Source organism: Python bivittatus, unplaced genomic scaffold (genome assembly GCF_059951505.1).
Source record: "Python bivittatus isolate LINGU-HERP-01145 unplaced genomic scaffold, Pbiv_v1 ctg000170_np1212, whole genome shotgun sequence".
Lineage (NCBI taxonomy): Eukaryota > Metazoa > Chordata > Lepidosauria > Squamata > Pythonidae > Python > Python bivittatus.
The window spans coordinates 481,753-508,273 of NW_028277039.1; the positions used below are offsets into that span (position 1 = coordinate 481,753).

General features: G+C 43.3%; 1 protein-coding gene across 8 annotated transcripts in view; it reads left to right on the forward strand.

The window, feature by feature from the left end:
• The window catches only part of HYDIN (HYDIN axonemal central pair apparatus protein), a 346,241-nt gene that overhangs the window by 48,889 nt on the left and 270,831 nt on the right, over positions 1-26,521 (forward strand). For all 8 annotated transcript variants that reach the window (XR_015795149.1, XM_088135435.1, XM_088135430.1 and 5 more), the window contains exon 10: positions 5,540-5,639. Coding sequence is in view for 7 of the 8 variants with exons in the window: in XM_088135435.1 (XP_087991561.1) it covers positions 5,540-5,639 (100 nt within the window). In the remaining variant the exon portion in view is untranslated. The remainder of the gene's footprint in view (positions 1-5,539; positions 5,640-26,521) is intronic.

The window sequence follows — 26,521 nt, forward strand, 5'->3', positions numbered from 1 at the left end:
TGCTGTGGCCCCCGCCCTTTGGAACATCTTGCCCCCGGAGGTGAGACAGGCCCCCTCACTCCAGGCCTTTCGGAGGGACCTAAAGACATGGCTCTGCCATCTGGCCTGGGGCAGGGAGGGAAGAAATCAGAATTGGGGTTGGCTGGCCCCTTAGTGGTATGCTGTGGCCCCACCGGCCTCTTGGATTTCTTAGCTTTTTTATTTTTATTTTTTAATGTTTGGTTTTATAACTTTTAACTGTATTCATGTTTTTTAGTATGTTGTAAGCCGCCCAGAGTCCCCCATTGTGGGGAGATGGGCGGGGACAAATTAAATAAATAAATAAATAAATAAATAAATAAATAAATATTACATTGGACTGGTGGGTAATAATTATTGTTAACAAGAGATGTGTGTTGAGGTTTGAAAGCTGTCCATTTCCAGTTTATTTTCTTTGAATGCATTCCTTTCCTCTCAAGGCTGAGATTCATCAGTTTTGGTCAAAAGGGGCAATAGATTATCTTATTCTTCTGGAAAGGAATATTGGGTTCCACTCCCACCATTGCACAATTCTGACATGGGATGAAGAACTCCATTTCATTTTCAACCTTTCAGGCATCAGTGGTTTCATTCACACCCACTGCTTCTAGATGGTGATGGTGGCTGAAGGGGACTAGGATCAGTGGACCTTTGCAATATTTCCAAATAGAGATCACAGTGTAGCACTGTCAATTCCTCTGTTTTGCTATAGGGAATTCTCTTCTTTAATTCGGTTTTGCCAGAGAAAGTATTAATGGTGCTGTTTCTGTTTTAACACAGCATGCAATTTTAAATCATTTTATTGCACACCCTGGACACTTTAGATTGAGGGATTGTTTCACAGACAGATGTGCCTTTCTGATAGCTGTCATTCTTGTCAGAATTAACAGTCAAGAATGCCTTGATGCACTGATTCAATTAAGCCCAGGGATGTGCATGAATGGAAGTTGAACGCTCTCGTGTTTTTATTCAACAGGAAAGCCAACTATTGTTCTATCTGTAACACCAAAATCTGTGTATTTTTGATCCCAAATGGGCAAGGTATTCATTTTCACTCTTCTCACTGCTAGACAGAGACATAGAAACAGCCAATTACTTTGATGTATCAAGCAAATAAATTGGCAACTTTTTGAGTGGATCTACTTTATGCAACAGGAACATATTGCCTCCAGACTTAATATTTCTGAGCACTCCATTTTAGGAAGAACATTGACAAACGTACAAGGAATGTTTGGAAGTACTAGGTATGCTTAGCTTAGAGAAGAGAAGACTATGGGGAGACAGGATAGTTGTCATGTGGAAGATGCAGCGTAATTATACAGGTGTTGTTCCAGAAGACAAGACAAGAAATGATGGGTTTAAATCACAGGGAAGCAGATTTTGGTTGGACATCAGAAAATACTTCCTAGCTGTCAGACTGATCAACAAGGGAACATACTGCCTTTGCAGATGGTAGACTCTCCTTTGCTGGAAGTGTTTAAAGAGAGGCTGGATAGCAGTAGATCCCTGCACTGGGCAGAGGCTTGGGCTAGATTGTCTCCAGTGTTCCTTCCAAACCTCACATTCTATGACTCTGTGATTTTTTTTCCTGAAGACACAAAGTCATTTGTGTGAAGACTTTATCTTATTAATGATATATCTGCTTTAACTACAACTTTGGAATCATTGTTACTTTTTTTTTTTAACATTTGCTGAGCTTTGACTTTTTATGTCCCCAAGTCACCTCCTTTAAAAAGACAATGGGATACTTGTTTGTTTCAGATCCCCCAAGGAAGCTGCACGGATAGCAGTGCAACACAGACCTATTGTGAATGTGCAATGTGGGCATACTGTTGGTGCAAGATTTAGGGTGGCATGATTTCCTGCTGGCTCTGGGATGGAAGGGGAGCATGGCAAAGCAGTGCTGTGGGTGCTGGGATGCCAATGGACTAGTCTGACATTGCCAGAACTACTCCTTGCACTTGTGTCAACAGTTACACAAACTTGTTTTAAGACTGGGAAATGAGAAAAGTATTAAAAGAAATTCAAACTGCTCCACCTTAATGCTTCACAAGTGGATTTACAAATAACAGACAAGCGACGCATTTGGGACAAGGCTTGCTTCAGCCCAGACCAGCTGGCAATCCAGACAATGCTTCTGCGCTCTCATGGGGCTTTGCCAGAGAAGTTTGGACGAGCCCAGGATCGGTTTCTCACTAGTGGGAATTCTTTACAGTGGGCTGGCCGACAGAATTTCCTACTGACCGTTCCAAAACGTCCTTTTTTCTGAGTCAGCTGAAAGAAGGGGATGCCGAATGGGCTTTGCCCCTCACTGAAGCAGTGATCGCTTACTAGGATTTATGCTGCATTTGACAAAGTGGGTAGGAGAGCAGCAGCAAACTGAGATTCACTGTTTGAAACAAGATAGCTGTACAGTTCTTGAATCCATACCAGATTTTCAGTTATTTGCCAAAGATGTGAGGTGGAATGATTTGGCTCTGACTGACCTTGCTGACCAGCTGAGAGATGAGTTGGGGAGACAAGGCACCCAAGATAATTTGGAAGGAGTGTTCCAGCGTTGCTTGTTAATAGATGGCTGGTTGGAAGAGTTGAGGCATGGAAGGAATGGAAGGGGAGGGGAGGGGTTTTACAGCCTCTCTGCGCCCCTGGCCCCCCTCCCTGCATCCTTTTTGGAATCTAGCACCAGAGAACACATGCGTATAGGAGCACTCAAGAGATTCCTGTCCCCAAGAGAGAAACCGAGAAGGAAAGATAACCATTTATTTATTTTACTGTGAAGCCCTCAGACATCAGTCAAATTCAGCAGTGATAAGTTAATGCTTCTGAATCAGCTGTGAAATTCTGCACTTGTGGATCTACAGGCCACGTAGCAAGCAAGTGCCGGACTCGCTCCAAGGCCACAAACTTTGGGAAGCTTCTCAGGTTCCGCTCTCAGGGGCTTGGCAGGGGGCCCTTAGACAGTTAAAGAGAGATAAGACGGCTGACAGCAAGCAAGTACATTTTATTATTCCTGTTACTCTTTGTTTAAACTCAGGCCTGGAGATACTCCCTTATAGACTTGGGAGCCAAAGCTAATTTCATTGATGAGGCTGTAATGCAAAGGTTTAATTTACCCATTTAGACACTAGAAATGCTGGTGAAAAAAATTGATGGGCAAACACCATGAGCTGGTTCTGTGTCACAATGCACTATACCTTTGCAAATGAGAATAAAGGATCACACAGAATTCTTACTACTCTGTGTTATTGTTTTGTGACATATTGCCATAATGCATAATCCAGGTGTACATTGGGAGATGGAACAATTTCTTTTCCATCCCCAAATGTCAACAGCGCCAATTGGAAGCTTTCCTTCATCCACACCTGCTCACTTTGCTGACTTTTACATTACCAGAAAAATACTTGGATTTTGCAGAAATATTTTGGGAGGAGGAGGCCTCCCCACTGGGTTTGCAACTGTATCATCAACCTGAAGATGGAAACCCAAATTCTTAACAGACATCACTCAGATACTTGGACTCTATCTGCCAATTCATAGTGGAAACCAATGTCATAGATGTTGCAGTCAGAGATGTTCTTTAGGCAAAGAAAGAAGGGGGGGGGGGGATTTCCCACCATGTGTGTTTTATTCTGTATTGTTTCTACCAGTTAAACAGAATTATGACATTTTCAATAAAGAATTGCTTGCAGTAAAGACAGCATTCCAGTAATAGAGGCACTTCCTAGAATGTGAAGTCCACCCAGTATAGGCCTACAAAGATTGCAAGAATCTGGAAGTTCTGCAGAAAACACAGTCTCTCACATCTTGGCAAATTAGTTGGGCCCAATTTTTCTCGTATTTCAGTTTTTGTATCATCTATATTCGTGGCCCATAGAACAAACTTCCAGGTGCCCCATCCCACACTCCTGAATATGCCCTTCCCTCCTCATCTCCTCCTATCACAATATTGCACCCAAACAACTTTTCCTTTCCCCAGGGGTTAGACTGTCCTGAAAGATTGGGGGCAGGGAGACAGACTATAGATCTATCTACTAAATCCCTTAGAGTACAACAGCAACTAGATGCGTATGCCAGAGCTCAGGTGGATGGAGGCCCCAGACCTCCATAAGCACCCCCGACTGATTCTTTGCTTTTCGCTTCAGATGATGAGCATGTATTTCACAATGGCCATGTATGCATTCCCCTTCCTTTAAGGAGAGAAATATTGCAGCTTTGCCATGACAGGAGAACTGCTGGACATGGAGGCATATTTAAAACCTGCATTGGGCCCTCAGGGAGTTCTGGTAGCCGAGGGTGAGAGCAGATGTCAAGGACTATGTTTCATCTTACCATGTTTGTTGCCAGGCCAAGTCTGTTCCTGGAAAGCCAGCTGGCTTACTCCAGCCTCTCTGTTCCCCTTTGTGATCTTGGGAATGGACCTCAATGGATTTTGTTATAGGTAGTCCTTGGGTTACAACCATTTGCTTAGTGACTATTCAAAGTTACGATGGTGCCAAATGAATGGTACTTATGATGAGTCCTTGTAGTTCTGGCTGTTGCAGCATCCTGTGGTCATGTGATTGCAATTTCTGAGGTTCCCTGCCAGCTTCCCACAAGTAAAGTCAATGGGGAAGCTGGCAGGAAGTCAGAAGTCGCTATCAAGTGAGGACCTCACTTAATGACCCATGTGGTCCTTGCTTAATGACACCACTGCTGGAATTGCCATCACTAAGCAACGTGGTCATGTGACAATGTGCTATATGACCACATCATAATTCAGCCTGTTCTCCAGTGGATCACTACTTGTGCTTCAGGACTCCCTCCCCCACCTTTAACTATCTAAAACAGTTACTCCTTCCATTCTGTTGAATGGGGAGAAAAGTCTGAAGTAGAATGTATTCTGTGCTTTAGATGCTGGGGGAAACATTGGAATATCTGATTCACTGGAAGGGTTTCCCTGAATCAGGGAGATCATGGGAAAGCACAGCGGATGCCCATGCTCCATGCCTTGTACGCCAGTTTCATCAAAAACCTGGAAAAGCCCTGTGATCTGCCATTACTGTAAAGTGACAGGGAGTCCCAGGATGATCATCTACATCTGTGCTGCTCAGTTTGCCAGGCAGATTGTGATGCAGCATGTTTTTTAATTAAGCCATGTGGTTTATTTGTTTGGGAACAATATGTTCTGAGAACATGGTACTTTTGGCTTTTTAACACAGTTTCATGGGTTGTGTGAACCCAGTCATAGGTAGAATGCTTTTTGAGTACAGGTAGCTGAACCTAAAGAGCAGGAGAAGTCTTTGTTCGAGCAAGACTGTTCTCACATCCTTTTCAGGCACCATCTAAGTCTAAGAAGAAGCAGGAAGGATTCGGGTAGGTAAGTTGGAACTCTTTGCTGCCCCTTTTACCATCCAGAATAACTTGGTAATATTTGCATACCTGACTGTCTCTTCTAGATTTTCAGAAACCAGGACTGAAGGATAGATCTTAAAGACTTCCTTGAGCTTTTATATTCATTACCCCTGTTTCTATTTTTCTTTAGGAGGGAGATGTCTGGCCCAATTCCACAACTGAAATCAGTGTGATGTTCAGGCCACAAGAAGCCGGGATGTATCTTCAGACAGTCTACTGTGATATTTCAGGTATAATCTTACATTTCATGTTCTTCTTTTAGGATATGGGTGATTTCAGACTCCCAGCCTTGGTCTCACGTTCTGGTGAATCACAACAGCATAGGAATCTTTCAGCCATAATTACAGCAGAGACCTATTGGGATAGGATGATGTGTGTGTAATCTGCTCTTCTTGTCCAGAGAAAAGCAAGCAGCTCTGAGCATATTTAGTTGCCCTTTATTGAGAATCAAGCTGTCCCAGGCACCGGACTGATGTTTGTGTGTAAGATCTCCTTACTTATTTAGCAGACGTTAAAGCTGTGGTAACAGCCCTGCAGAGGCCGTGGAGCCCCTCTTTATGGATCAATTTCATCTGAGATGCACAAAATCTTTCCAAGACAGAAGCCTTGCCAGCGTGTCTATAAGGGTTACCAAAGTTTAATTAAGAGTCTGTTCTATTACGTCAATCATTAGTGCCATTGGTTCTCCTATACATCATATCAGGTGGAAGAGTTCAAGGAATTTCTAGAGCTTCTGAATAGTGTCCACCCAAATATTCAGTTTACAATGGGAGAAGGATGTCCAACTTGCCTTTTTGGACATTTTAATCATTAAAAGAAAAAAATCAACAACTGGGACATTCAATATACTGGAAATCAACACATACAGATCACTATTTAAATAACGTAATGGTGTGTGGGAATGACCTTAGGAGACAGGAAGAAGAGCTGCAGACTAGGCAACTGTCATGCAGAAGCGTCTCAGAAGGGAAAGTAAAAGTAAAGGAGGGGGAGAAGTGCTTTCAGACTTGCAAAATTCTGTTACTGTAACCTTACAGTAAAGGCAGTGTTAGTACTCATGGTTTCTGCTTCTTGTCTGGACTATCTCGAAGGGCTGACCAATAAAACGTGTACCTCTAAAGATGCTAGCCACAGTTGCTGGCGAAATGTCAGGATACCAAATAATTAGACCAGGGCCTAGTAGCCTGGAAGCTCATCACCACTGGATAAACAATATCAACATTAGGGTTTTTTGAATTTATTAAAAGTTACCTTTTGTTAGGTAAATGTAATCCATTTACTTTTAATGAGGTCGGTGTTGTCTTTTCCAATTCAGTTTCAATTCAGTGCTGCTGCTATACCTAATTTCCCTTCTTCATCTTTGATATCCTTTCCAGTGCCAAGAAGTTCCTTATCCAAAGAATTCTGACCCTCTGAAGTTGTCATAATGATTGTTGTTTTTGTGTCCAGAAATTCTTCTTCTATATCTAGTTTGTTTCTTCATACATTTGTAAGAAATGGGAATTATTTCTTTTTCCTTAACATCCTTGACAGACATATTGAAATATTTGAATTTGTTTTGCTTCTACAATCAAAGGTATCTCAATCTGCTGTTTTAAAATGGCATTTCTTGTTCTCTTGTGTAAAAATCTAATGAGAATGCCCTGAGGCATTTATGCAATTTTTGAATTTATTTTCTAAAAATGTCTGGGAAGTTTTAATCTGTTTTTAAATAATCTGGCATCAAGGTTTTGAAATGACCTTCAAGAGCCATCTTTCCAAAGTCATCAGACATACCTCTGACTCTTAAGTTTAATAGTCTTTGCTGAAGTTCTAAAGTATCTTATTATTTTTCCATTTCCCGAGTTTTCAAATCTTGAGCTTCTAATCCTTGCTTAAAACACTCTTCACTATATTCATAATTTCAGTTTCTTAATTCTGCCTTTATTTCTTCCATTTTATGTAATGCTGACACTTGTGATTGTTGGGAATTTTCATTTAACCTGTTATTTGTGATTTCTTGGCTAGGCATGATTCCTCTTCCTCTCCTCTTTTCTTCTTCCTCTCTTTGGACATTATTTTTTGTCTTTCCCTTCTTTCTTTATCCATAGTGAATATATTTTCCATACGTAATCTCCTCTTATGCTACTATAAGCAAACAATTTATTCTAATGTTCTACTTGTTTTATTTTGTAATTTATAATGAATCAGTTGGAGGGATGGCCGCCACTTCTAACAATTCAGTTTACAATTAAATTATATCTTTTGGCGCCATCTAAGCGGGCTATGCCATAGTCTGTTCATTTTTAAAGGAGAGTTCTTTGTAAATCCATGATGATGGGTAGGAAAAAGAAAAAAAAACCCTCAAGAGCAATATAAAACATTCTTATTTTGTAAATCCCAAGAGTTCAATTAAATTGCATCCACCCAACAGTCACTGATGCCCAGTGGGATACTGGAGCAGGCTGGCACCGGCTTGTGAGAGCTGAGAGCTAAACTTTCTGGAATTTTGCAAGCTGGTTGAGAGTGGAAGTGAGAACAGAGCTAAACCACAATGCCTAGTGCACTGATCAGTTCTTGGGCAGCTAGCAGTGCAGCGGTGGCAGTGGAGCTGATACAGCTGGTTTTTAAACATTTAGCAGCACAACACTGCTTACACCAACATTACAGTTGTCTGTGATTCACAGCCAATAAAAGATGCAGTTAGCTGGCAAACAGTATGGTTAAACCCTACAGATCACTCCTTTAAGCAAATAGTGTAATAATTCCATGTCTAAATCTAAGTTCACATCAAACTTTTGTATCAGCTCAAAAGAGTCTGTTTTCCAGTTCTCTATTTACATCCAGCTTCGGAGTGCTTCCTAACTAAAAATGTCTTTATAAATAAATTAATGATGATTTTCTAAACTAATAAAAGTTAATCTAACCACAAGTCTATTTCTGCTGCATTTAGATCCTCTGTTTTTTTCTGTTCTTGTTATGATGCAGGAGCAGTTGAAAGGATGATTATAAAGTTATAAAGTTTATAAAGTTATAAAGTCCAATACATGAAAGTGATAATCCCATGGTTAGTTCTTGTGGAAGTGCTCCAGACCGTTCAGCCAAAGCTGGGGGAGGGGAGATGTAAAAACAAATCTTCATCTGTGCAGGCAGCTGCTTTGCCCCCAGGGGTTAGGAAATCTCACTAACAAAAAACTAAGGCATATTACTGCTATGAGGTAAGACAATGAACACTTGCCAAAGTTGTTGAAAACAGGGACACGTTATACTAGCCTGTCAGAGGAAGTCACACTCACCCAGAAGACAAGATGTATATAGCAGTACATCTTATGAAACTGTTTCAGAGACAGGGGAACCAAACCTATATATCGCCAATACTACCAATGCTAGTCATAATGCTGTGTATGTTAATCTGGAGATTGATGGGCACCCAGCAGATGTGTTAGTGGACATAGTGGTTGTCATATCACTAATTTCAGAGACTATCTAGAGGATTGTTTCAGCAGTTACTCACTTCAGCCACCTTCCTTACATCTCACTTCATACACTGGAGAGAAGATTCCTATGCTGGGTAAACTGCAGGCAAGAATCACTTATTTTAGGAAGAAACTGGTTTCATCTAATCATATTAAATTGGTCTAAGATATTTAAAGTTCCTGTTAATGCTTTTTGCAAAATTTTGAATATATTTTTGATAAATACCCTTTTTTAAAAAGAATGTTATGGCACCATAAAAGGGCTCAAAGCTACTAGTAAGGTACATCTAGATGGCAGATTTCACAAACCACATCCTGGGGACTTTAGAAAAAAGGACTTATTTTGTGCCTATCAACAGTGGAAATCAGACTCAAATACCTACAGTATCATCAGTCACAGAAGTCTGTATCAGTATCAAAGACTTCCGTTTGGAGTTTCATCAGCTCCTGCAATATTTTAATGGAGCAAATATTGCAAGTAGATCAAATATTACAATTCCTAGATATTTTGATGTCTGATTCCTTCATGGAAGAATATTTAAGCACTACTAGACAACGTGCTAAATAGTCTTGAAACCAGTGAGAATGCAAGTGAATTAGAAATTAGATAAGTGTAAATTTTTTCAAGAGTCAGCAGAGTCCCTATAGTATTGTTTGACAGCATAGCCTCCATCTCACTGAAAATAAGGTTGATACATTTCTGAATGAACATGCATTCACAGTTGCATCTGAACAATATTCAGTTTTACTGTAGATGATTCCTGACCTATCCCCACTGCTACGTAACTTGTTGCAGAAATACATCAAATGGGACTGTCAGCAGAACAAGAAATTATTCTTCAGATAGCAAAGGAAAGTATGTATGTGGCTTGTATATTGGTCCCTGATCAAAGCCTCTTTTAGCTACCTTAGAGCTAAGATCTGCCTTACTAACTCTTTGGATGCAATTCTGTTTCTTATGTGGAAGAAGTGCTCATTCACTATAAACATATTTTGATGGCAGTCAGTCCCTTTGGCAAGTGTGTGGCACCATACTTCCTAAATGATCAAATGTTATTGGAAAGGAGTGATATCTTTCCATGAAGAAAATTGGGGATTTTGAATGGTTATAGTGTCATTCTGACAAAAACGTTTACAAAGCTTCATGAGGGCCATCCAGGTATCCAAAGGATAAAGGCATGTTCCATTCATTCTTTATGGTCTAAAAGAAGACATAGGAGAGTTTGTACATCAGTGTTCTGCTTACTGTTTCATACAGAATTGAAAAGGGGGGAGGAAGTAGCCTCTCCCCACTCAGGGATGCTGGAACTCTCCCTGGTTTACAGAAGAGTCAAGGGAGATGAAGTGGGTAAAGAGACACCTAGAGTGCTGCTGGAGAGCAAAAAGCACAAGTTAGAGCCGCTGTTAAGGCCTACCTTGTGGCAGTAAGGGCGGCGAAATCTCAACATTTCTCCGCTTTTATTGCATCTGCGGATAGCCGCCCAGCAGCCTTGTTTCCGGTGACCTGAGCTCTGCTGGGAGAGGGTAGCTCAGAGGTTTACTTACAGGGTCATGTTAAAGAATTTGCAAGGCATCTGACAAAGTTGATTGGATTTGCACTGTTTGACTCTGGCCTTATAGCAGGTTCTGTGGAGGTGACTGGGGCAAGGTCTGGCTTGGTTATCTGGGCGGAGTTTGATCCTATTGGGCCTGAGGAAGTAGACAGGGTTCTGACAGTTGTTAGCTCAGCCAACTCTGTATTAGATCTGTGTCCCTCCTGGTTGGCTAAGGCTTCCCAGGAGGTGATATGTGGTTGCATCTTGGCAGTGATTAATTCCTCTTTGAGAGAGGGGGTGGTTCTACTGTCTCTTAAGGAGGTGGTGGCCTGCCTCCCATCAAGAGGCCATCATTGGATCCAATGGTACTGGACAATTTTCATCCAGTTTCCAACCTTCCCTTTTTGGGGAAGGTTGTGGAGAAGGTGGTTGTGCAACAGCTTCAAGGGACTCTGGAAGAAGCGGACTATTTGGACCCCTTCCGGTCAGGATTCAGGCCTGGGTATGAGACTAAGATTACACTGATTGCCCTCTTGGATGAACTTTGATGTGAGTGGGACAGGGATGGTACATCTGTCCTTGGTTTTCTTGACCTCTCAGCAGCTTTCAATACCATGGATGATGATATCCTTCTGGATCAGCTCCAGAGGTTGGGGTTGGGTAGCAGTATATTGTGCTGGTTCTCTTCCTTCCTCTGGAGCCAGTTCCAGTCAGTGTTGATAGGGGAGGAGAGATCCAGTCTGCAGCCCCTCTTATGTGGGGTGCTGCAGGGTTTGGTGCTGTCTCCTCTCCTGTTTAACATCTACACGAAGCTGCTGGGTGGGATCACCTGTGAGTACGGGGTGAGGTGTCATCAGTATGCAAATGATACCCATATATATATAAAATTCCCCTCTCCCCCCTATGGGTGGTATGTGTCTTCCTCAATCTCGGGTCCTCTACCAGAGGCCTGGGAGTTTGAGGGTTCTGCGCAGTATCTTAGCTGTTCCTAGCACTGCACTCTTCTGCACAGAGAGCTCTGATGTTGTTCCTGGGATCTGTTGGATCCACTCCCCCAGCTTAGGAGTCACGGCCCCAAGTGCTCCTACCACCACTGGGACCACTTTGGCCTTTACTTTCCACATCCTCTCTATTTCCTCCTTCAGGCCCTGGTACTTCTCCAGCTTCTCATGCTCCTTCTTCCTGATGTTGCTGTCACTTGGCGCTGCTACATCTATCACTACCGCTGTCTTCTGGTCTTTGTCTACTACCACGATGTCTGATTGACTGGCCAGTACCTGCCTGTCTGTCTGGATCTGGAAGTCCCATGGGATCTGTTATTCCCCACAACCTTCTGTGGAATCTCCCATCTGGACTTGGGGGGGGTCTAGCCCATATGCTATGCAGATGTTCCTGTACACAATGCCAGCTACTTGGTTGTGCCGTTCAGTATATGCTGTTCCTGCCTGCATCTTACACCCTGCCACTATGTGTTGGACTGTCTCTGAGGCCTCTTTGCACAATCTGCACCTTGGGTCCTGTCTAGTGTGGTAGACCCCTGCTTCTATGGATCTGGTGCTTAGTGCCTGTTCTTGTGCTGCTATGATCAGTGCCTCAGTGCTGTCTTTTAGTCCGGCCCTTTCCAGCCACTGATAGGATTTCCCAGTGTCAGCCACCTCAGCTATCTGTCGGTGGTACATCCCATGCAGGGGTTTGTCTAGCCATGGCACCTCCTCTGCTTGAACCTTGCCTTGCCTTGTCTGCTGCTGCCTGAGGCATTCTCTCAGCAGTTCATCTTTGGGTGCCATCTTAGTGATGTACTTCTGGATGCTCCGGGTTTCGTCCAGGACAGTGGCTTTGACACTCATCAGACCCCGCCCGCCCTCTTTGCGGCTGGTGTACAATCTCTGGGTGTTGGACTTGGGGTGGAAACCTCTGTACATTGTGAGGAGCTTCCGGGTCTTCACATCGGCAGCCTCCATGTCTTCCTTTGGCCAGCTCACTATACCGGCAGGGTATCTGATGACTGGCAGGGCATACATGTTGATGGCATGGATCTTATTCTTCCCATTGAGCTGGTTCTTCAGGACCTGTCTTCTCCTTTGGTGGTACTTGGATGTCTTCCTTGCCTCCTCCTCATGGTTCCCGTGTGACTGTGGAACACCAAGGTATTTATAGCTGGTCTCTATGTCTGCTATGTGGCCCACTGGTAGTTCCACTCCATCGGTCTTAACTACCTTCTCTCTATCATCCTGCCACATTTCTCCAGTCCGAATGACATCCCAATGTCCTCGCTGTAGATCCGTGTCAGGTGGATCAGTGAGTCAATATCTCGTTCACTCTTAGCATACAGCTTGATGTCATCCATGTAGAGGAGGTGGCTGATGGTGATTCCACTCTTGAACTTGTACCCATATCCAGACCTTGTGGTTATCTGGCTGAGGGGGTTTAAGCCTATGCAGAACAGCAGTGGGGACAGTGCATCACCTTGGTATATGCTGCACTTGATGGCCACTTGTGCGAGCTGTCTTGAGTTGACTTCCAGTGTTGTCTTCCACAGTCCCATTGAGTTCTTGAGGAAAGTCCTTAGTGTCCTGTTGACTTTGTATAGTGCCAGGCATTCACAGATCCTTGTGTGCGGCATTGAGTCATAGGCTTTGCTGTAGTCAATCCAGACTGTGCTCAGATTGGTCTGCCTAGACCTTGAGTCCCAGGCAACTGCTCTATCTATGAGTAACTGGTGTTTTGAGCCTCTGGTGTTGTTCCCAATGCCCTTCTGAGCTGTGCTCATGTACTGGCCCATATGGTCTTGTAGCTTGGCAGCTATGATGCCTAATAGAACTTTCCATGTTGTGGGGAGGCAGGTTATTGGCCGGTAGTTGGATGGTGCTGTTCCTTTGTGAGGGTCTTTCATGATCAGCACTGTCCTTCCTTGTGTTAGCCAGTCTGGGTGGGAGCCTGCTGCTAGCAGTTGGTTCATCTGTGCTGCTAGGCGTTCATGCACTGCTGTTAGTTTCTTTAGCCAGTAGGTGTGGATCATGTCCGGGCCAGGTGCTGTCCAGCTTTTAGTGTTCTTGACCTGCTGTTGGATGTCTGCTACTGTGATGGTGACTAGTTCCTGTTCTGGGAGATTGCTGTGGTCTGCTTTCAGGTCCTGCAGCCACTTTGCACTGGTGTTATGCATCTTCTCTTTCTCCCATATGTTCTTCCTGTACTGTTCAGTTTCTGCTGCTGGTGGCTCAGCTGTTACTCTGTGGTTGCACTGCAGTTGGGAGTTCACTTTGGATGGTTCTTTGGAGAACAGGGCATTTATCTTCTTGGCCTCTGCTTCTCTAGTGTATCTCCTTAACCTGGTAGCCAGTGCTGTGAGCCTTTGTTTAGCAGTTTCTAGGGCTTCATGTATACAGAGACAGGCCCATGTATTTTTCCAGTCGCCAAGTCTTATCCTTAATCTCCACACACTTCTGTAGTTCCACCAGCTGACTGACTTCTCTCCGAGTTGCCTTAATCTTAGCCTCCAATCTCATTTTCCAGGGTGGGTATGTACTGCTGTTCTTGATCGTGTAGCCAAGCATTTCCAGGATTACAGCAGCTGTAGCGTATACCAATTCATTGGTTTCAGTTATGGTGGTAGTAGGGATTGTCCGGAGGGCTCTGTTGGCATCTTCTAGCATACTATCTTATGGTACTTCTCCACTGAGCCTTGGTAATTGGACTCGAGGGTTGACTGTAGCTAGTTTATCCATGATCTTATGCCTCATATCAGCTGCTGTGCTCTGTAATGGAAGTGGCAGTGACATTCCAGCTTCAGGTGTTGGCTGCACATCCGCTTGTTCTTCCAGGTCTGCTTGAGTCTGGGTTGTAATGTGGAGTTGGTCTATCTCAAGTTGTGAGAGCAGCTTCCTCTTCACTATGTTGAAGTGCTGGGTAACTAGTTGTTTCTCAGTTAGTGTAGATGTAGGCCTTCTGTCTATCCATAGTTCCCTCATACGTTTCATATATCCCCTCTCATTAGGTCTGCTGTTGTAGTAACATTCCATCACTTCCAAATTCTCTTGTCTCGTCCATGTATGGTTTGTTCCAGTAGCCCACTTAACATCAGATTGTCCTGGTTCCCCAACATCTGACGCGGACCTTGTTAATCCGGGCAACGTCCGAGGCGGGATGACTCTCTTAGTTCGTGTCACTCTCATATTTTTGAGGTAGGCAGGTGAAGCGTTAGGGGGTCTTTGCCCAAGGACCCCTACTGGTAAGGTAGGTACCAGCCGGGATTTGAATCCCGGTCTCCTACATCAAAGGCGGTATTCTAACCACTATGCTATCCAACCACTATGCTATCCAGACACATACATATCTACCCTGGGCTGTCTGAGTGATGCCATGGAGGTCCTGTCTTGATGTCTGGAGGCTGTAAGGGTCTGGATGGGGAACAACAGGCTTCAACTCAACTCTAGTAAAACCAAGTGGCTCTGGATTTTAGGACCTCCTAGTTCTGGGGACATTCCATCTCTTGTTCTGAATGGGATTGCACTGCCCCAGTGATCCTGTGCACAATTTGGGGGTCATGCTGGACTCGTGGCTCCTACTTGAACAGGTGGCAGCCGTGGCCAGGAGGGCCTTTGCACAGCTTTGTGTTGTATGCCAGTTGCACCCATTCCTGGACTGGGAGGCCCTGTTCATAGTTACTCATACCTTAATCACTGTAATGGTATGTGGGAAAGACCTTGGGAGACGGGGCAAAGAAATGCTCCCTAGGGAATGGTCAGATAAGAGGCAACTTAGCCTGGAGGGCGGAGCTGGCGTCGCGGCGATACGGCGGGCGATCCTGGGCTCCCAGGATCGCAGCCGATATCTCCCTCCCCGGACGGTCCCGATGGACCTAAGCCGTCCCGTAGAGATGGCGATCGCAAAGGGCGCGTCCCGCGGATCTCAGGGATGCCGCAAGTCCCAGATTGATCCCGGGAGAAGCTCTTGAAGCCGGCGGAGGAGAGCCAGCCAAAATGGCTGCGAAAGCCAGGACAGCTCCAAAGGAAGAAGGAAGAGAAGGGTGTCAACTGGGTGAGATGGACTTTTACTATTCAACTATTCTTAGAGAACACCTTAAGTAACTTAAAGAGATTTTTAAAAGTGAAGAAAAGTGGATTAAGCGGCGAGATCGAGCCTTATAAAAAAAGGGGGGAATTTTTTTTTTCTTTTCAACTTTCCCTTTTTAGTGGAATTGGCAAGATGTTTTTCTCTTAAAAAAATATATATTTTTAACTGGATTGGCTTTTTCTTTTTAATACTCAATAACTCTTTATCTTAAGCCTTTTTTTTGACTAAGATTTCTTTATTGTTGTAAGAAATTTATACTTTTTGATTTTGAAATGGGGAAAGTGGAGTTAAGAGAAAGTAAATGAAAGAAAGTTACACTGCCATCTAGAGGCTCGACATAGTGCTCTTTTTCTTCTATTGTGACGCATGCTCAAGGACCCTGTGCTTTCTAAAAAGATAGTGGGATGTGCATGTTTATACAGGTGCCATCCGTAACTATAAACAAGAAAGTGGAGTTGAAAGTGATTTTGAAAATATCAAGATGGAAAGTTTGAGCTAGTCACAAGAGCCCTGATTAGTGGCAGTAGCTCTTCTTTCTGCTAGAAGTTCTGCTTTGCTCTCCATTCCCCCCTCAGTTGGATTTTTTTAAAGAGACTTAGTCTTTCCCTTCCTCTCCTTTTTTTTTTTTTTCTTATTTTTGGCAAGAACAAAGATAAAGAATCCTTTGACTCAATGAAGGTTTATCAATATAATAAACTATACGAGAAACACAATGCAGAAAAAGATCTTTAAACTATTGAGGATGACTATAAAAAACTGGAAGAAGAGCTGCAGAAATTTCCGCAAAAAAGAAAAGAAAAAAAGATATTGAAGCTAAAATGAACTTAATTAAACATAAAACGGGATCAATGGAAAAGGAAGAAATAGTACAAGAAATCAGAAACATTAAACAGAATTATTGTGAGGCTTATAAACTGAGAATTAAAAGGGTTAATCAACTGATAAATGAAGAGGGACAGACTTGTTCTTGGCACTGAGGGTGAGAAAAAGATTATACAAGATTATAATGGAAAATCGTACTAAGAGAATGCACAAAAAGAAGAAGTAAAACAATATTGAAAGAAACTACTTCAGATGTTTAAAGAAAAAACGAGGGGAATACAACAATGATGGAACTGACAGAAGCTTCAAAAGCAGAATGTTTGAAAGGACATTTGTTATTGCTTTCTCTTATCCAATAATATAGAAAAAGGAATAAACAGCTAGATATTTTGGGATATTGAATGAAAAGGGTGAACTCAAAATTATGCAAGCGCTGGAATAAAGTATAAATCTGAGATATATAGTTAAAAATTGTATTTGATTCTAAATGTTTTAAGAGATTAGACATTTATACATGGTTGAATATAAACATATAGATTTTAAACTAGAGATATTTTTGTTGAAACATGTAGTGAAGAATCTGGTTAGAACTGTAACCCGGTTAGAACTGTAACTGATATTGTAACTGATACTGGTTAGAACTGTAACTTTTAAGAATTGGAAAAATTAAAAATTACTTATGCAGGAGGAAGTTATTGAAAATTATGAAATGTGCAGAGATGAGTTAAATTGAGATTTGAAATTAGAGTAAGAAGATAAGTAACTTGTTTTTATTAATGATTGGATGAGAAAATATAGTAATGTAATGGATTAGGAAACTTTATAATAGAAATTTGATATTAATTATTATATATATACACATATAATCGATAGATGAAAATGTATTACTAATCCTATTGAAAGTTAAAATTTCTTGTAATAAATGATTCTATAGATTAGCTATGAATGATTAATAATTGTTAATTGATAAGTATACAAGTATATTTTGAATAGATGATATGAGAATTTAAGATTATGAAAGGGGCACCAACGAGTTGGTAACTGGTTGACACACGCTATAAAATGGAAGATGCTTTTTTTTAATGCCTTTTTATGGTTTTGTTTGTTCATGTATGTTTTGTGTTTGTTGTAAAAATAAAAAAATATTAAAAAAAAAAAAAAGAGGCAACTTAGCCTGGAGCTGCATAGTGACTGGGGCAAGAGTCTCAGAAGGCACCCTCCCTAGTTTCTTGAGCTGTAAACGAGATGGCAGGAGAATTGAAGATGGCAGGCAGAATCTTCAGACCAGCACGATTCTGTTAATGTAGCTTTACAACAAAGTAGAATTAGCTTTTTGGGTCATGTTTCCTGTCTGGTCTACCTGGTAAGGCTGACATCCACCTCCTGATTGGATTACTGCAATGTGCTTTACATGGGGCTGCCCTTAAAGATTATTCAGAAGCTTCCCTTGGTCCAAAATGTGACACCCTTCTGGAAAGTCCTTAAAACATGGTTTTTCCAGCAACCTTGGAGATCCCATGGGAACAGGGAGACTGCGAGATGGTTGTATTGTGTTTAGAATATTGTCTATTCTCCCACAGTCTTGTTTTTTATTTATGCTTAATTGTTTTAATAGTTGTTTATAACTGTTTTTAACTGTTCTTGTTGTACTCTGTATAATTATATTAAACTGCGGTTCTTTTGTCAAACCAAGTTTCACTTTGCTTTTCTCACAAAAAAGAAAAATAGTGAAAGTAAAATAAAATCAAGAAAATAGTGTCTTTACTGAAAAATTCTTCCTATGTTGCCCAGATATAATTCATATGTCCTTGTCCCCATTATAAGCAAATGTGTAGTTCTAAAACTGTTTTTAAAAAGTTTAAGCTTTTGAGCAGAGAAAAATAAACTGTGTTACTTTGAAAAATGAATTAAGCTGCCCTCCCAGATTGTGAAAGTGTAAAACTGAAAATCCCAATACTAAAGAGAAAAGTTCAAGATTTCAAAAGATACATACTAAAAAAGAAAGTAATTTTTTATTTTTATAAGAACTTTATTAAGTTTTGTATAACGTATTATTTTAACTACTCATCAAATCCATAAATCATAATTTCATTTTTTTCTCTCTCCTGCAAAAAGTCCAAAAGGGGCTTCCAACTGGCATTCAAGTTAGTCAATGTTTTTTCTCTAAGCGAAGGTGTCAATTTTGCCATCTCAGCTAACTCCATCATCTTCATGATCCATTCTTCCATTGTCGGTAATGTCGAGTCTTTCCACCTTTGAGCATATAAAAGTTTAGCTGCAGTTGTCATATATAAAAGAAAGGTCCATGAGCTTTTTCCAGTTGTTTGTCCATCAGTCCCAAAAGGAAAGTCTCTGGTTTTAAGTGTACATTAACCTTCAAGATCTTCTGAATTAATATATGAATTTGGGTCCAAAATTTTTTAGCCTTATTATATGTCCACCAAAGATGATAAAAAGTCCCTTCTTGTTCGCATTTCCAACATACGTTTGAAACCCCTTTGTACATTTTGGATAATCTTTCTGGTGACAAATACCATCTATACATCATTTTATAGAAATTCTCCTTCAAATTATAACACAGTATAAATTTTAACCCTTTCATCCACGTATTTTCCCATTGTTCCATTTGTATATTATGTCCAAAATTTTAGCCCATTTTATCATACAGTCTTTAACTTATCCATCTTCTGTTTCAAATCTTAACAAAAGTTTATACATTTTAGCAATAAGGTGTTAATCATTGGTACACAATTCAGTTTCAAAAACAGCTTTGTTTTGTTTAAAACCATACATCTTTTTATCAACTTAAATCTTTCTCCAAGTTGTACATATGAAAACCAGTGGGATGAATGTCCTTGAGATGTCAAATCCTCTCTTGATTTCAATTTCTCCTTGATGAATATCAAGGATATCACCATAAGTTAACCATTTCTGCTTAGTTACCATTTCTTTCCTATAAAATGCTTCTTGTGGAGATAACCATAGGAGTATTCTCAGACACAGTCTAGGTTTATATCTATTCCAAATTCTCAAAATGGCATGTTTAATAAAGTGATTCTTAAAATCCACATTAACCTTATCATATCATAAATAGCCGTGCCACCCAAATCTCAATTTGTGTCCTTTCAAATTCAATAATCTGCTATTTCTCAAACCAAACAACAAGCAGCAAAGTACAATTTGAAATCAGGCAAGGCTAAACCTCTTTCTTTAGCATCTTGCAATACCTTATATTTAACTTGTGATTTTTTACCTTGCCAAATAAATTTGGTTATATCCTTCTGCCATTGCTTAAATGGTAAGTCAGCAGTCACAATCGTTATTGTCTGAAACAGAAATAGCATCCTAGGTAAGACATTCATTTTTATCACAGAAATTCTTCAAAAGAAAGTAGATTATTGAGTGAATAAGTGTCAGGTTGCACTCAGTTCTCAAGAACAGCACTCCTCGTTGACACTGACACAGGTTCAGGGATAGGAATTTTTATTGAAAAAAAAAACCAGAAGCACACTATGATCTGGCAAAAAAAAAAAGTAGCTGGAACTAAATCCCCCCAGCCAAACCCCAAACTTAAAGTCCTTTCCTCCCCCCCCCTTGATCACGAATCCTTTCTGCTCAGGGGATGAGGCTCTCCGATGTCCTCCGTTGCCAGGTTTTTAGTTGTCCCTGATGGTCCAGGAAATGACTTCCCGGCGACGAGCAGTCCTCGCTCCAAGCTGCTCCGCCTCTCCTGCCGGAATGGCAGAACCACAGCAATTAAATCCTAGGTGCTAAAAAACGATCGCGAGGATTCTGACATGCCACCCCCCAAAAAAGAGGAGCAGGTCCAGTCTTCACAGAAGGAACCTGTGGAAAGACTAAAGAAAGGAAATAAAACATATACACAACCCCACTCAATTTGCTATCTAGGTTTGTTGGGGTATTTTTTATAAAAGTCTCTGATTAATCAGGGTTCCCTAATGTCTGTTTCATCCACCCACTCACTCTGTGCAACCGGGAAGTGCTTCCACTGCATGAGGAATTGCAGTTTCCCTGTCCGTGTCCTGGAGTCCAGAATTTCTTGAAGCTCGAAATGCTGCTGGCCGCTATGATGGGTTCAGGTTGGTTTTGTGTGGGGTGCCATTTGGGCGATCCCTTGAGCGGTTTAAGGAGGCTGCAGTGAAAAACTGGGTGAATCCTACAGAGGGACTTCGGCAGTTTTAGTTGGAATGCCACAGGGTTTATGATTTTTTTGATTGGAAAGGGACTGATAAACTTGGGTCTAAGCTTTTTTGATGGTTGTGCTGTTTTGAGATATTTAGTTGACAGGTACACTAGGTCTCCCACTTTCCACAGCTTTTCAGGAGCACATTTGCAATCAGTGTATTTCTTGTAGTCATCCCAGGCATCCTGGAGCGGCGCCTTAACAATTGACCATAGGGCAGTCAGTTGCTCAATCCACTCATCAGGTGACGACACGTGCGTGACTTCTTGGGAAGTTCAGGGACAGTCACAAAATCTTGTCCCGTGGCAACTTTGAAGGGGGGGTGTCCGGTGCTCTGATGCATCGCATTATTGTAGGCAAACTCAGCAAAGGGGAGCAGCTGTGACCAATTGTCCTGTTGATGGTTAATGAAATACTGTAAACACTGCTCTAATATAGCATTCAAACATTTGGTAGCCCCGTCCGTCTGGGGGTGACTGGCGGAACTAAGGGCTTGGCTCAACCCAATTAACTTTATAAATGCCCTCCAGAACTTTGATGTGAACTGTGTGCCTCAGTCGGAAATTATTTGTGATGGGACACTGTGCAATCGGTAGTTGTGTTGGATGAACAACTTGGCTAGTTTGTTCTCTGTGGGAAGGGACGGGCATGCCACGAAATGGGCTTGTTTGGAAAATAAGTCAGTCACCACCCAAATCAGTGTGTTTCGTTTGCTTTCTGGTAAATCAACAATGAAATCCATACAGTATGAAACTGGTCAGAGCAGTAATGAAAAAACTGTTGAAGGCACACCTGTATGCTAAACTCTCCAAGTGCGAGTTCCATGAGGAACAAATTGACTTCTTAGGGTACAGAATATCTAATAGAGGGATGGAGATGGACCCCACGAAGATACGAGACGTGGGCTGGGAGGCACCCAAAATTGCAGGCAATTGCAATGCTTTTTGGGGTTTGGCAATTTCTACAGGCAATTCATCCCCAACTTCGCCCAAATCGCCCTCCCTCTCACCGACCTCTTGAAGACGAAGGGAAAGGCCAATAGCACAACAGCCCAGAGACTGGGGTCCAATAACCTGGACTGAGGAATGTCAAAGTGCTTTTACGCAGTTAAAAAGACTTTTCACTGCCGAGCCTATCCTAAAGCACCCTGACCCAGAAAAGCCCTTCATCATCCAAGCTGACGCCTTGGAGGTAGCCATGGCAGCAGTGTTACTCCAGTGGACATCATCTGGAGTGCTGCACCCGTGCGCATACGTTTCCGGGAAATTTACCGAACTGGAGCAGCGATGGCTGGTCTGGGAGAAGGAAGCATTCATGGTGAGGTGGGCGTTGCTCAATTGGAGGCACCTATTGGAAGGGTCGGCTCATCAATTCGAAGTATGGACTGATCACAAGAATTTAGAAGCACTACGGTCACCACGGAGGCTATCGTCGAAGCTCGTGAGGTGGGCACAGTTTTTCAACCAATTCAATTTCACATTGAAGCATATACCGGGGGGAAGAACTTTTTGGCAGACGCCCTATCTCGATTGCCGCAACATGACAGCCAAAGGGAAATGGTAATTGCAGCTGTTATACCCGAACCCCACTCCAGGCTGAAGGCAGCAGCCTAGGCAGAAGGGGGGATGCAGGGGTTGACCCAGCATGGAACCTTTTGAGTGATTTTCGCAACCAGTTGCAAAATGACAAAGGTTCCAACAAAAGAAAGACACCTTGGAGACCCACAACGGGGCATGGTGGAGGGGTGGCAAATTATATGTCCCAGAGGAAGCCAGAAATTTGGTATTGCAGAAGGAACACGATAGTAAGACAGTGGGACACTTCGGCTTTGTTAAAACTTTGTACCTTTTACGTCGGCAATTCTGGTGGCCCTCTATCCGCTGGGACATTACTGAATATGTACCCGGGTACCCTACCTGTGCGATGGCGAAGAAATTAGGCAGTAAGCCGGTGGGGCTCTTACAGACAGTAGCAAACCTGGAGAAGCCCTGGTGGGAGATTGCTACAGTATGTTCTTCCATCGTTTCCAAGTAGATCAGGATATCGTCTAAATATACCAGCGCCCCCTGCTACAGAAACTTGTGTAACACCTCGTTTATGAGCTGCATAAATACCCCCCAGGCACCCGCCAACCTGAAGGTCATTACCAAATATTGATAGCAACCCAGGGGACAGCTGAAAGTTGTTTTCCACTCATCTCCCTCCCTGATTCACACCCGGAAGTATGGTTCTTTCAAGTCTAGTTTGGTAAAGATCTTTCCCTTTGACAACTGTGGCAACAAATCCTTCATCAGTGGTAGAGGGTATTTATTCTCCTGGCAAATCGCGTTTAAGCCATGGTAGTCAGTGCACAGCTGTAGCAAGCCATCCTTTTTTTCTCAGAACAGGACGGGTGCCACCAAGGGTGATTTAGCGGGCTATATAAAAGCCCTTTTTAAACTGGTGTCGATGAAGTCTCTCAGGGCCCCTAATTTCTTGGGGGTCATCGAGTATATCTTAGGCTTGGGAAATTTTGCCCCAGGTTCTGTCTTGATTGCACAGTCAGTGGCTTCATGAGGGGGAAGCTGATCCGATTCCGCTTCACTGAATACCTGGCTCAGGTCTCTGTACTACTCTAGGATTAAGTTGTTGGCTCCAGGGTCGCTAGGTTTATGAGCCTCCATGCTCGCCGCTGCCAGCTCTGTCCCGGGGAAGTCTCCAGCCCCTTTCTGCGCTCAGAATCCCCCATCGTTAAACCTCAAGCTCCCCTCTGCCCAATTTACTTTGGGATTTCTCTGCCTTGGCCACACTAATCCCAGTATCAGTGGGTGATGGGGGTCACGAGAAAGTTTAGTGTCTCCTTGTGGGTCCCGATCTTCATCTCAACTGGTTTGGTGTAAAATTCCATAGGACCTCCCCCCCCCGCATGGTCAATCCATCCAGTTGCCTGAATAGGATAGGGGCTTCTAACTTCTGCACCCTCAGCCCTAGTCCGGCCACAATTATGGGGTTAATCAGGCATCGGGTGCACCCCGAGTCTATGAGTGCAGACAGGTCTGCCTTGCGGTGGGTCCCTAGTACCTTCAATCTCACTGCTACCGTCATCAGATTGCATTCTCCGCTCACCATTTTGTCATGCCCCTGATTTTCTGCCTGCCCTGGAGTGCCCTTTAAAGCAGGCAGCTGAAGTTCCCCGCTTGCATAAGCTTACTCTCTTCCCTTGGTTGCCGCTCGGTTCGTTTAGGGCAGTTCGTGGCATAATGTCCCTCGGCTCTGCACCTGAAGCAAGTCCTTGTCATTTGCCACGTTTCCAGACCACCATCCTTCGGCTTCCCGGGTATTCACCTAACTGCCGTGCCTACTGAGGGTGGTGGTAGTGTCTGAACACTCCCACTTCTCCATTTGACTACCATCCAGTCGGTTTCGACCTTCCCGGTGAGGGTGACCCACTCCCTCAGGGTCTCAGGGCATCCTCCAGCGAGCACATGCTCTAGAATCTCCAGCTGCAGCCCTTGTTGGAAACACCTCATTTTAGTCTCTTCTAGCCAGTTTCGTGCCTTCTCGGCCAGTCTCTTAAATTCCAAGGCATACTCGGTGACTGGCCAGTTTCCTTGCCTTATCCACTAAAGGCTTTTCTTTGCTTGTATGACAGCGAAGGGGTCTTCAAAGCATTCCTGTAACACCTTCATGAAACCAATAAAATTTTTCAGCTCGCCCACTTCGGCTTCATGCATTTCCATGACCCACTCAGCCGCTTGCCCCTTCAGGAAGCCTGACACGTATGCCACCCATTCCACATCATCATGGACCACCGGCCACATTGCTCCATATATAGGTGCACCTGGGTCAGGAAGTCTACCAGCTGTTCTAGGTCCCCATTGAAGTACAGCTTCAAGCCTCTCTCCTGCAGCAGGTTCCTTTCCATCCTCCTCCTCTTGTCTTGATACTCTCCTCTGTCCTCTTCACTGCTAACCAACTCTTCACTTGTCTCCCCGCTGGCACCTGGGGTCAAATGGGTCTCAGACGGACAACCAGGGTCCAGGAGACTCAGCACTCTTTCCATCATTCTCTTTAATGATTGCATATTGTCCGACACCACCTTAACTTGGGTCTCCATCACGTTCACCTGGTCTACCAGTGTGGTTGCCCATGGCTCAGCACCGCCACTCCCATAGACCATGCTGCCATTGCCAATTTCCTCCTCATGGATGGGACCATGCCCCGATCTGGCGTCTCCATGAAAGCCATCCAGTGTTGGCCACTTTGCCGATCCTTTGCCTTTGCTGCTAATCGGGTTGCTCCCCCCATTAGCTTCTCTTCTGCTTTGTGCTCCGAGCCCCTTGGGCAAGAAGCCCCCACCTCAGCGATTTCGTCTGCCATTCTGATGGTCGGAGAGTTCGACTGATTTCCGCGTTGAGCCTCCGTTCCAGGAAAATCAGAAATGGTTGAGTTCCAGCTAACTGGCAGGTTGCGGTCAGTTCTCAATAACAGCACTCCTCATTGAAACTGACACAGGTTCAGGGATAGGAATTTTTATTGAAAAAAAAACACAGAAGCACACTGTGATCTGGCAAAAAAAGAGTAGCTAGAACTAAATCCCCCCAGCCAAACCCCAAATTTAAAGTTCTTTCCTCCCCCCCCACCTTGATCACGAATCCTTTCTGCTCAGGGTGTCAGATTCAGCCGGCATGGAACGGCAGGGCAAACACACTGCTCAGCTTCGCCTAGTCACTTTCACCGCCCAGACGCGAGCAGAGAAAAAGGGGAAGTGAAACTGCGAACTGATTGCTGACAGGTGGCTCAAACCGCAAGCGGATACTTTGTATCAGCGTGGCTCCCTCGGGCGCTGCAAACAAAGGAAAGCGCAGAGGCTCGGAAGCGAAGCAATCAACGAGCAACTGAGAACTCGCGGCCTTGCGCGCAAACAGGAAAACCCAACAAAGGCAACAACAGCACAACCCATAGACGGCAATCAGAAAGACAAAAGCACCGGACTGAATCTGCCATTTGGGCGAGGGGGGATTACTGCGGGCAATCTGTAACTAAGCAACGGGTAAAGCGCGGGAACGGGGAAGCTATAAAATGCCATGTAAGCTACGCCAAGCCAACCCTGGCTTCGTCTGTACTTACTTACGTTACGCTTGAGTAAACTTCTTTGCTGAACACACGTGTCACGAGAGTTTCTCTGAGACGAACGGGGTAAACTTTACACAGGAGACGAGGCTCTCCTATGTCCTCCGTTGCCAGGTTTTTAATTGTCCCTGATGGTCCAGGAAACGACTTGCCGGCAATGAGCAGTCCTCGCTCCAAGCTGCTCCCCCCCTCCTGCCAGAATGGCAGAACCGCAGCGATTAAATCCTACGCGCTAAAAAATGATTCCGAGGATTCTGACAATACGCTTTAATTAAAACCTGAAATTTCAGCTTGATTGGCTTGTACTAGTCACTGCCCACTGTAAAACCATAGCTTTTGGAGAAGGGTGTACATCTTCCTGCCCTCTTTGGAACATCCCCCAGAAGAAACTTGTTCTTCTTAATTAACAATTGTCAAGGATGATTTCTTTCTATAGTTAGGAAAAGGGAAACTTGAAACATCATCTCCACTAAGAAAATCCCACTGCTTCCCTAATGAGCTGCCACCTTGAGTCCCCCCAGTTATCCAGAATAGCTGCATTGAGTGACAGCCCCCTAAGCAAGATGCCCACCAGAGTTTCTTTCAGAAGGATAGAAATATCCCCTCATTCAAAAAGCCATTCATTGCTGCTCAGAGTCAAGCTCCTGCCATGTCCCAAGAAGCCTTAACTAATCATGAGGAATTCAGATAGAAAGTGCTGGAGCTAACACTACAGAGAACCCTACCCACTTCCTTGGAAGTCACTAACTCAGTTGATCTCGGATCACTTCACAAGAAGAAGCCCCATTCATCTGTATTGGCACTAATTATAATCCAACTCCATTCGAATCTGAGCAGTTTTATCTGCTAAATGCTGGAAGAATTCTTCCAACTACTCTTCAGACATTCTTGGTGATTATTTTTTCCTAAAA